Source organism: Hydra viridissima, unplaced genomic scaffold (genome assembly GCF_058129835.1).
Source record: "Hydra viridissima isolate aposymbiotic clone 2 unplaced genomic scaffold, HvirCarnegie_v1 scaffold_4, whole genome shotgun sequence".
NCBI lineage: Eukaryota > Metazoa > Cnidaria > Hydrozoa > Anthoathecata > Hydridae > Hydra > Hydra viridissima.
Genome location: NW_028324303.1, coordinates 10538718 through 10550850, shown reverse-complemented (window position 1 = coordinate 10550850; position 12133 = coordinate 10538718). Strand labels below are relative to the sequence as shown.

The 12133-nt window shown below is 28.1% G+C and overlaps 2 protein-coding genes across 4 annotated transcripts; both read left to right on the top strand.

Annotated features, from left to right (window-relative positions):
* The first annotated feature begins 556 nt into the window (after positions 1 to 556).
* LOC145183234 (protein cornichon homolog 4-like) lies at positions 557 to 6676 on the top strand. 2 transcript variants are annotated; one of them, XR_016451854.1, is made up of 6 exons: positions 557 to 640; positions 1902 to 1994; positions 2596 to 2664; positions 3099 to 3152; positions 5626 to 5766; positions 6278 to 6478. XR_016451854.1 is itself a non-coding variant. In XM_090085417.1 (6 exons), the coding sequence occupies exons 2-6, from the start codon at positions 1920 to 1922 to the stop codon at positions 6345 to 6347; spliced, it is 468 nt and encodes a 155-aa protein (XP_089941543.1). In that variant the 5' UTR covers positions 557 to 640; positions 1902 to 1919; the 3' UTR covers positions 6348 to 6676. The 2 variants fall into 2 exon arrangements, 1 of the variants encoding a protein (XP_089941543.1); XM_090085417.1 differs by having other exon boundaries at positions 3040 to 3152; positions 6278 to 6676.
* Positions 6677 to 6773: 97 nt separating this feature from the next.
* LOC145183547 (methylglutaconyl-CoA hydratase, mitochondrial-like) lies at positions 6774 to 11158 on the top strand. 2 transcript variants are annotated; one of them, XM_090085415.1, is made up of 7 exons: positions 6774 to 6958; positions 8945 to 9012; positions 9530 to 9617; positions 9787 to 10023; positions 10228 to 10466; positions 10631 to 10678; positions 10958 to 11158. In XM_090085415.1, the coding sequence occupies exons 1-7, from the start codon at positions 6814 to 6816 to the stop codon at positions 11033 to 11035; spliced, it is 903 nt and encodes a 300-aa protein (XP_089941541.1). In that variant the 5' UTR covers positions 6774 to 6813; the 3' UTR covers positions 11036 to 11158. The 2 variants fall into 2 exon arrangements, with proteins under 2 accessions (XP_089941541.1, XP_089941542.1); XM_090085416.1 differs by lacking the exon at positions 8945 to 9012 and having other exon boundaries at positions 6823 to 6958.
* The last annotated feature ends 975 nt before the right edge of the window (positions 11159 to 12133 follow it).

Genomic DNA, 12133 nt, shown 5'->3' with positions numbered 1-12133 from the left:
GATAAAATAACGATTGTTCATTTATATATATTTGTTTTCACTGTATGCACCTTTCTTACCTCAAATTTAACTAGAAATTATTTTGAGGGCTGATCTGTCCCAACCCATGAGCCAACTTAACCCAAGTAAGCGGCACATTGGCCCAAGGAACATCACCTTAAATAAAGCATTTTAAAAATATTCTCAAACTTATATAAGCTTTTAATAATACATTTTATTTTATTGTATATAGTTTTAGCAACCTTCTCCTATAAAGAAACAAAATAAAACAGGAAATGCGAAAAAATTAGGATGTTAAAAATTATATTTAAAAAAAGTATGAAAATCATCTTAAAAATTTATATTTATAACTGATATGCATTAATGCTGTAGAAGACCCTAAAATGTATTTTTAAAAAAATTGAAAACAAATTTTTTCCGATATTATTGTTAAAACACTTTTAAAACCCCATAAAAAAACACTCGCTATCAAAATAAACAAAACTATCAAGATAAACTTAACCGGTGATTAAGAATCCTTATGATTACTTAATCAGGAATTTCTTTTGATCCTTTAAAAACCCTTTTGATCAGGCGTTTATCATTTTTTACAACGATAACGAAATTAAAAAAAAAAGCTACGCAAATTTACTTGTTTGAGGTAAAACATTAAACGCTTGTCAAATTTTTTGTAAAACATATATTGCTCAAAAATAAGCAGTATACAGCTGACTTAAACATAAAGTTTCAAAAATAGATTGATTTTAAAGGAAGGGGATAACGAAATAAATTTGTAATTACTAACGCGCGGGCGCGCAGACATCAGGGTGTTCCATATATTTTGAAAAAGATAAACATGAAATAACGACTAAGTACTCAATAATTGTTGTTGTCATTATATTATATATAAATTGTATGTTAACAGATGAAGTGTATAAACTCTGCCCTTAATTACCAAAAAAAATTGATTTGTAAAACCTATATTGTTTATCGATTGTTGAGTGAAAAGCAACACATTTTTTGACAGCATTTTTTCTTTTAAGGTTGTTTCGAATCTGTAAAAGGAAGCCTAACCAATTTATCCTTATTATGCCAAATTTTTCGAATTTTTAAAAAAGTTATTCTCTTTTTGTTTTTTAATGAATTATTGGTTTTATATTATATTTAATTTTATATCTTATTTACTAACTCCTAATTCATGTTTCAATTTACAAATTAGCACAGTATAAATTAACAAAAAGATAAAAAATAAATTACTTACTACACATGAAATATTTGTATCACTTCCCCCTACTTTCTCATCTTATGTTCAATAAAGATTTTCTAATCTGTTTTTTTTTCTACTGGTCAAAACAACCAGAAACCAATTAAATTCATATCTTACAGATCTTAAAATTAGCAGATTTTAGTTGTAAAACAATTGAATGAAAATAAATATAAGTTTTATACATTTTAATGTTATTACTGAGGTAAAAACTAGCAATTCATGTTTTTTATTGCTGCATTTTTAAACAAAGTTAGATGATTTCCAATTGATTTTTCCCCTCATATATCTTGACTGGTTTTATAGTCTCAGCACTACCATTTGAAGGGTCCAAGGAAAAAAACAATGAGATAACCAAAAATCTCATTTTGAGATATAAGCAAAAGAAATTTTCACAACTGATAAAAACAAGATGGGATGGGCAATTTTAAAACAAATTTTTCTTAGGATTGCCATTGTTTTTTCCCTTTTGCAATATGATATTCTGAAAGGCAACAAAAAATGCTATTAGACGGCACTAGCACAATTTTTTCAGGGAAATTTGAATCTCATTGTTTTTCCCCTGGGGCTTCATTTAGTTTTAACATTGAGAAGTTACCTTATGTTTATTATATGTTAATATAATCAAAGGTGAATTTAATATAATTTTTTTTTACAGATAAAAAAATTATCTACAATGGGTAGTGAAGTGCTAGCATTGATATTTGTTATGGTTGACACAGCACTATTGATGTTTTTATCTGTTTACTTTGTATCTTTTCAAAAATTTGTTAGTATTTTTATGCATTCAATTTTTCATGGAAAACACTTTTTTGATGCTAAAAATGATGAATTTTGACAAAACTTGGACAATAGAAGCATATAATTAAATCTGTCTTTGTGTGTGAAATCCCTAACATGCATACCCACAGAGGTATGTATGTATATCTAACTAATGACACACACACACACACACACACACACACACACACACACACACACACACACACACACACACACACACACACACACACAAAGGTATGTATGTGTATCTGTGTGTATGCATGTTAGGGATTTCATTAATTCCTCTATGAATCATTTAGATTTTTTGCACATTTTTTGTCTTATAATATTGACTATATTTCATACTGGGGTTTTCTGGAAACATTTGCAGATTAATTGTTTGCAGATAATCCTTTAAAGAGTCCTTCTAATACCCTCTAAAGATAAAATATATAAAGAAATGTAAAGATTTCACCCAAGTTATTGTTATAGATTGGACATATTCACATTTTAATGGTAGTAATATAATAGTAGCAAATCAACTACAATACAATTTGGCATACCTTTTATAATTTCCTTAATACTGTCAGATAATTAATCTCTCAGATTTAGAATGCAATTACACAAACTCAGGAGATTGTTGTCGCCGGTTAAACAAAGTAAGTTGACTTAGCAAGTTTTCAGCAGACCCTGAAGCTGCTACCATTAGGCAGAAAAGGCTTGTTAAGCTGTAATCAGCCATTAGAAATTTATTCCACACTGACTTTAGCTGTATTGGCTCTAAGCCATAGCCAGTTATCAAAGTCACAGCTAACAGTGGTTGGGAACTATAGTCAACCATTGTGCATTGTGTTGAGTCAGTTGTAGAGTATTTAAGTTGGCTAAAAAACCTACAGCTTCAGGGTCTAAATATATGCAACTGTGTTATACTTTAATGTTATATATTTATAAAATCATTAATATACTTATTATAAATTCTTTTTTACATATACATGTTTTGTTTTGCTTTTTTTTAATAATTTATCTCTTTCTAGGTAGTCATTCCAGAGTTGATTATGGTATCATTATTATGCATTACATTAATCTTTTTCAGCTGTTTTGGAGCACTAAGCTACATATCCCCAATGGTCATTTGGTTACTTTACAGGTTAGCTGGCTTTATTATACACAGACACATACAAATTACACTGTGAATCAGAGAAACTGCCAGGTTTTTTGTTGTGTCACTCAATCAAAACCATTTTTATTAGTTAAGTAAAAATGCTTATAGTTCATTATAAATATTTTAAAAATCTTTAAGATACTGTTGTAGATATTACTATTAGCAATCTTTTTCAATATGATTTTTTTTTTTTGCATATATGGCTTTCCTTACTTTTTGCATAACCTTGTGACAAATTATAAAAACATACCTAAAACAAAAATTGTTCTTGTCACTTAGAACTCTTGAGATGTTGTAAAACAAGGCATTTGTAGTGTTTTTTTAAAAAATTATGACTTTAAAAATTGTCATTTTTACAAGGTTACTGTCACTGTCCTATACTTGTTGACCCCTTTTTGTTTCTAGGGCGGTATGTCAAAGTTAATGCTAAATTAAATTTTTCCATTTAACTTAACTACAAAAGATAGCAGTTGCTCTCCATGTTGAGTATGCCTACCCACACTGTTCAGTAAAGTTGGATAGGCTACAGTTATGGATTTCAACAAAGGGCTGTACAAGACACAGCAGAATTTAAAATTCCATATTATTTAATTTTTTTCCCTAGAACCTGAAGAAAGGTCTTGAGTAGATAGGAAGGAATTTTTTAATTTAACAAATGTTAACTTACACTATGACTTAGGAATTTGAGAAAACAAGAAACCTTTATATTGTAAAGTCTTCCATCACTGAACTAAAGGTCATAGTTGAAGAACCTGAGATGTTACTACTTTATCAAGTTCATACAGGTTTTTTAAAGTAGATAAAAATGAATTTCAATTCATATATAAATCAACTTTAGAATAGCTTTATTTTACAAAAAATATTGTATAACTACTAATGGTTACACATTGCATAGCAACAATATGTAATGCATATAGTATTTGTATGTGTCACCACTTATACCATGGCACTTTAATCATGTTGGAGGATCTCTCTCTCTCTTTTTTTTACATATAGTATATCTATAAAATATGTTAAAACATTCTAAAGAACACTTTTGTTATTAATATTTATAAATTGACTTTCCTACATGATAAAATGTGACATGGATTCCTAAAGATCATTTGCCAAAAATGTTCTATAGCAGTCTTATTCCCTAATCCTTTCTAAATATTAGATGTTAATGGTTTGGTTTTGTTAATAGAAAGTTCTAATATAACTTGAGGTTCCTTCTAACCTGTAAATATATTTGTATTGATGATCTTCAATTTACCTTGTTAACAGGACATCTAACAGTTATAACCAATGAGTTTCCACCAGTTGATAAAGAGAAAGTTGCCCCTTTTGAAATGCAGCATTCATTTTATTTTCTAATATACCTTAAGTTCTTAGTCAGCACTTTCCACATAATTATATAAATATAAATTGTCTGTGTATAATATAAATGACAGTATATTTTTTAAAATAATAATGTAGAAAAATACATCAATATAAAAATAATAAAAAATGCATCAATATTTTTAGAGATTAATAGGCTCACTTTATGGGTGACATTTAAAAAAAAAATGATGAGTTTAAAAGTAGTTTTATTCTGTAAGTATGAGAGTTATACTTGATACTTTCACTCCCCACAAGCCTCTGGGTGTATTACCCAACTTCATCGAGTAAAGGTTTCTTTTACAACCATAGTAAACTACAATTGGATAATTGCAATTTTCAAGAGAATATCCAGGATATATACACAGTTTCATCAGACCATTATTGTTGAATTTACAGGGGATAAAGACTTGGACCTTGCTCCAAAAAATTCCCAGCAGTAGCAAATTGTATTTTGTTCAAGAACACCAGTTGACAGGCTAACAACAGCCATTTTAATTCATTGAAGTAAATGTAAATTAAATCCAAAAAGTAACACAAGTGTCTTGTTTTAAATCACACAAATAGGTAAAAATAAATAGATTTGAGAAAAGTTTAAAATGCAATCTTTAGAAAAAACACAAAATTTTCTTTGCTTTTTTTGAAAATTGATTTTAAAATATCTGATTCTCAAATAACTATTTTTAAAAAATCATTTTTATTTTTTGAAAAAAGACACCTATTTTTTTTTTGTATTTTAGCTTTAACATTAGAATTTTATTTACTCACAATTTTAGTTGTTATTAAAATGATTTTCCATTTTTTTAGTAACTTTTTTAAGCATTTATTCAAGGCTTTTAATCATCATTTTAAACTTGTTAATACACCATCTTGAATTGAAAAGTTTTTAACAATCAATGTAAACTAATACTAAACTAATAATAAAGGTCTTGATTGAGTGACACAACATAAAGCCTGGCATTTTCTCTGGTTCACAGTGATTAATACTATTTATGAAGCTAAAATAAAATAAGATTACAAATAAAGTAGAAGTAAAGATGATAACTAAAGTATATCTATCAGAAGGTCTATCATAATTAAAGTATATACTTTTAAAATTTAGAATTTTCACCAAGCCTCAAAACCACATATCTTTTTATGACCCAGCTGAAATCCATAACAATAACTTGTTAAATTACTATCTTAAAGAGTCGATTGTGAAGTTGTTATACTATCTGGTTGGATTCTTCATTTTCTTATACAGGTAGTTATAATTTGCTTTCTTTCATAGCATATATAAGATTTAATCCTTTGTAAGTCAAATTCTTTTTTTATTATCACTTTCATTCTAATATTATGATCTGAATGATTTGAAAATTTTCTTTCTTTCCTATAATTGTTCTCTTCTATTGTTCTCTGCTAAATGCATTTAAACAAATCTAATTTTGTCCAAATGATAAATTTATTAATATAATTTAAACCTCTGTTGCTATCAATTAAATATTATTTTGCATTAAGTGTTGCATAATATGTTACATTTTAATAATGTTGAAGCTAAACACCCAAAATTTGTTCTAAAATTTAAAACACTATTAACCATTTTTAAAACAAATTCATGAACAATTGACCTAATTTAAAAAAAAAAAAAAAAGAAAAGAAAAGAATGATACTTAAAAAACATGCAAAAAATACTTTATATTGTTTTTAAATAGTTTATTATTATTACAAATTTTTTGTTTGGGTATACATTTTTTCTTTTACTATCTTTGTTACAGTTTGGTATCAACTTTGGTACCTGGTGAACCTGAAAAAATGGATTTTGTAACACAAGATGTTTTCAAATAGCTGTTTGTTTTAAATTTTAAAGTTGTCTTTTAATAATATAATTAAATTTACTAAATATTTTGTTGCTTTTTTTGTTTAATGTTTTTGTTTTTTAGATATAATTTTTTAAGTTTTTTTGATGTATTTTTCTTGAAATATTTCTTTATTTTATGTTAATTCATTAATTAATTTCACAAAAAAAAAGGAGCTCAATTTGAATCTTAAAACTTTGGAACTTTCCTTTTTTTTTTCCACCTCCAATTTTTTTTTATTGTTTTGTTATGAAGAAAATGTTTTGAAAAATTTATTAATTACAACTTCTTAAGTTTTATTTTGTTTATTGTACAATTTCAGATGAAGTTCTTTCCTTTTTTTTTTGAGGCAAATATTTTTTTGAATAACTTTTTGGTTACATATGAAAAGAGAATGTAACATCTAACCTATCTTAGTCTAACTTACTATTACTATGAACTATAAACTTTAAAAAATGGTTGTCTCACCTTTTACTTTTCTTATGAGAAGTGTGAGCAGAACAGTGGGAATACGATCAATACAACAAAAGTTACTTCACAGTACATCTGTAGATATTGCAGATGAACTTCATTTAGAATTTCTAAATGGAAAGCATCAAGGTATAGTAGATAATACAGCTATTCATGAAAGTTTAAACGATTGCAGAATTTTTATCAAGTATGTTTGGTTTTTGTTTAATAAAGAAAAACTGTAAAATGATATCGAGTTAATATTTTTTATTTATTAAAGAAAAAGTAATTAGCTTTAAAATGAATATGAACATGTTATAAAAATTTTAATATTTAGTTAGAAAAAAGCTATTACAAAAAATCTTATAGGAAAAATAAGAAGCACAAAAGTTTAAACGAATTGCAACATTCGAACAAAAAATGAAAAAAAAAGCGAAATTAATATTTGAAGTGTCCTCCTTTGTTTTTATAGCAAAGATAAACTCGTTTATGCATTGATTCAACTAATTTCATGCACATCATGTGAGGTACCTTCAGCCAGTACTCATTCAAAAGTTGCTTTAAATGCTGAGTTGATTGAACTTCATGGTATGTCAGTTGATTGTCGATCCAAGACCAAATATTTTCGATTGGGTTGAGATCTGGTGATCTAGGGCACCAGGGCATCACATTGAACTTTTTTTTCAAAAAATATTCTTTGATTGAGTGTACTGTATGAGCTGAAGCTCCGTCTTGTTGAAAGATAAATTGCTTGCTTCTGCCATACAAGTCTCTGATTGATGGAACTAAACACGTTTCCAATGTGTTCTTGTAGGTGTATTGATTAATTCGGCCTTCATACAGCTCACAGAAGCCTACATCTTTGTGAGAAAAACATCCCCAGATGCCAGCCGAACCTCCACCGCCTTGTGGACGATGTTGCAAAAACCTGTCTGAATATTTCTCAGTTGCAAATCTTTTGACATAGATTCTTCCCTTGCGGTTTACAACTTGAAAGTTAGCTTCATCACTCCAAATAACTTTTGCCCACTGTTCTACAGACCAGTCCAGCCTTTCTTTGGACCACACTCATTGTTTACGTTTATCCGTGATTGAAAGAATAGGTTTTTTAGCAGCTATGTATGTTCCAATACCTTTGTCCGACAATGTTCATCTCACGAGTTTTCTGCTAACTTTTGGATTATTTTTTGACTCATTGAAGACTTGTGCTAGCTTTTTGTAGCTGAGTCTGGGGTTTTCTCTGCTCATTCTGAATATACCATTTTTGTCATGGTTGCTGAGTTTGGATAGTCTCCCAGTACGCGGCAATTCGGAGATGTCCTTGGTAAGTTCCCAGGTTTTGATGTTTTTTCTTACGCAATATTCAGAAATGTTAAGTATTTTGCCTATTTGAACGTTTGTGTGATTTTTTGTCCGCGCCATACCAATAACTTGCCATTTGATGTCACTAGAAACTGATTTTTGACCCATTTGCACGCAATTGAAATTAATTTGAAATTCACAATATTTTAAGTTGATTTTTAATCAATTAAAAGCTGCCTGATTATGTTGTGATGAATTTTTTGATTGAAAAACTACTCAATTATTTGCTAATTAGTTGATAAATTCGCTGCGAAAAAAAATTCGCAGCAGATTTATCAATTAATTAGCAAATAATTGATCCAAAATAAAATTGTTTAAACTTTTGTGAAACCTCTTAATTTGTATCACCTACCTTTTAATGAAATTTCTGAGTAAACGGTAATGAGTCAAAACCTACTTTTTTTTATTCTATTAACAAATAACCTATTTACCAAATTGGAAAAATAATTATTTTGATATCTATTTCCGTTAGATTTTATTCAAGAAAAACCAAAGATTAGATTTGAAAATTCTGCAATCGTTTAAACTTTCGTGAATAGCTGTATATCTTCATAAATATTTATAAACATATTCCTTAATTTTGACTTCTTCCAACTGTTTTTAACTATATTGATGTCTAATTACCTTAAGTTTTTATTCTACATGAGTCATTGCTGATCTTCTTTTGATGTCTGATTTCCTTAAATTTTTGTTCTTCATGAGTTATTGAGTTATTGATTTATTGATATTTATTGATGATCTCCATGAGTTATTGCTGACCTTCTTTTCTTTCAGGTATTGCTGTCATGTCTATTAATCGACCAGAAGCCAAAAACTCTTTAAGCAAAAATCTTCTTAGACTTGTAAGAACTATAGCTTGCTATGCTGAATATTCCTGTTTTGCAAAACCTTTTAAAAATTGATTTGACTTTAAATTAAAATCCTTAGACAGGCATTATAGTTGTAGCGCTTCTTGTTTAAAACTTTCATAACATGCTGCTATGCATCTTTCATTTACAATTAAAAATGACATGCTGAGACTCAATCAGCAGAGTACTGCATTCTAAGTGAATCTAAGTCTGCTGCTATGACCTTGTTCCTGTAATCATGATCACTAATCAATCATTTTGTGGGATAATTTTCTGGAGATTTTCCTCATTGCTTGATTATTTTAGAGTGAAATAGTTAAATTTTAATTAAGTATTAATTGTTTTTATCATTAAAAACTCTTGATTTTCAAATGCAATAGTCAACTAGATAAGATTTTACTTTTCATATTGTCAACTAAATAGAATTTAGTGAATTAGTTTGCTAATATGACTTAATTGATTTGCAACTCAAGTTCTATTTAGTTGACTTTATGAAAAGTGTATATTTTAGTTTGAGAATGCAGTTGATGTTGTTTCAAATGACAGCAACTTACGCGTGATCATTCTAAGAAGTATTGTTCCAGGTGTCTTTTGTGCTGGTGAGTGCTGGTTAAAAGTATTCATAATTTTTACATATAAAAAAGTATATGTTACTTTGTTAGTTCTTCTTTATATTGTTTAAGTCACCATAATTGTTTTTTAATTAAATCAAATCTTAAGAAACTTTATTATTTTTGTTGCTAGTTTATTTAAAACTTTTCAAAATAGGCGCAGACTTAAAGGAAAGGCGTGCAATGTCTGAAGCAGATGTACCAAAGTTTGTTTCAAATGCACGAAACCTGTTTCACCGCTTTAGTGAAATACCTTTGCCAACTATTGTGTCTATTGAAGGTGCTGCTCTTGGAGGAGGTCTGGAACTAGCATTAGCATGTGATATGCGAATTGCTTCTTCCACAGCAAAATTAGGTTTACCAGAAACAAAACTTGCAATCATTCCTGGAGCAGGTATTATTATTTTTATTTTCCAACTGTATGTTATCTGGTATTTTGTGATAATTGGCAAAATGACCAAATTAGCAATAAAACAATATGTTTAATAGTATTAAAAACAAAGTACAATGTTTGCATTAAAAATTCTTTTTTTAAATTTTGAAAACTTAAAATTTTATTTATTACATAAAACTGTGCATTTATTTTATTTCTTTACAGGTGGCACAGTGAGATTGCCTAAATTAGTTGGAGCATCTCTTGCTAAAGAATTAATTTTTACTGGGCGAGTGTTAAAGGCTCTTGATGCAGAAAAAATTGGTCTTATAAATTATGCTGTTGAGCAAAACAATTATGGTAATGCAGCATATTTAAAATCACTTGAACTAGCTGAGGAAATATTAACAAGTGGCCCCATAGCACTGCGGTGTGCTAAAATGTCCATTAATAAAAGCATAGAGGTAATGAATTTTTTTAATGTTACTCCCATAAGACAAAAAAAAAATTTCTCACATCAAATAATTTTCTTGTTGTTAAAGTGGATGTTTATTCAGGATTTTTAATGTTACTCTCATAAGACAAAAGAATAATTTCTCATTTCAAATAAATTTCTTGTTATTAAAAGGTAGACGTTTATTCAGGATTGGCGTTTGAAGAGCTTTGCTACGCTCAGGTTAAAATTTCATATTTTATAGAAACTCTCTGTTCTCTCCTAAAATAAGTTGATTCAGAAAATATAAAATTTCTTTAAAACAGCATTATATGCTGTTGTAAAAATAAACATATCAAATCAGAAAGAAATCATAGAAATGTGCTGATCAGATACCGAATACAGTTTCTTGTTTAATACTTGTTCATTATTAAAAAGAATTTTTTTTTACTCTAAATTTTTCATCGCAATTATCTGTTCTTTTGAGTTGATTACTGCATTACTCCTGTGCTACTGTTCCAGGTGGTGCCCACCAAAGATAGAATTGAAGGGTTAAATGCATTTAAAGAAAAAAGAAAACCAATATACAAAGGCGAATGATCATCCAGATTTTAAAGTTTGTGTGTTATTCTGCGAATAAAATATTTTATTGTCATTAAAATTGATTTAAATATATTTGTCAAGTTAATTAGTTAAAGTTTCAAGAAAAAATAATTATGCAGAGATCTCGTCGTCGTTGATATGTGTTTAGTTTAACAAGGGAATTCTATAAAGATGAGAATCAAAGTTATATTTCAAAGGATTAAAAAGAATTTAATCAAAATTGTAAATGATTGTAAAGGCTTGAAATCACATTTGAAATCATTTTGATATGGGTTAAAAACCTTTTTTTGCTTTAAAAGATATTGTTGTAATTGTTCTTACTTTATAACATTTCGTCGCGTTGGTTTGACAAGGTTCTAACTGACATTTTTGCCAAAATTGACTTAATGATTTTATTAGACTATTTAAATCATGATGAACAAAATAAACTGAAATTTACAACGATATAGCGCAAAACAAGCAAACTGCTAAAGTGCCAAAATTCTATCTGCAACTTTATTTAACTAATATTTAGTTTGACAAGGTTCTAACTAATAATAACTTAATAATCTCTTGCTGGTTTTTATTAACTAATTATTATGATTGAGAATTTTATACCCATCAAAAATCATATAAAAAATAGGTCTGAAAATCAACAAAAAGTGTTCTAATTTGACACCGATGTAGAATAAAATACCATTAAAGCTATTATTTTAAAATTTAAAAAAAAAATCTTTTTTATAACTTTACTCAAACTGACACCTGTCACACTGCGAAACAAAATACTGGTTTCGATTAGCATAGAAATAGCTATTATAATTCAAAATAAAAGGGGATTTATGAGCTAAAATTATCTTTTTATTTTAAAGTAATTAAAAGATTGTTCATAAACAGCTAAATTTTATTTTTGCATTAATAAATTTACAAACTTACCGCAGTCAATGTAAGCACAATTTGCCGCGCCATTCCCTTAAGGTATGTCGATCTAACTATATTTTGCAGTGCCTACCCCAAAATTAAGTCAGTACTTCTTCATTTTTCTTTACTTAACTACAACGGTTAGTCGATATATGTGCACTTTGGAACGTTGATCTTACAAAGTAACTTATTTTAACT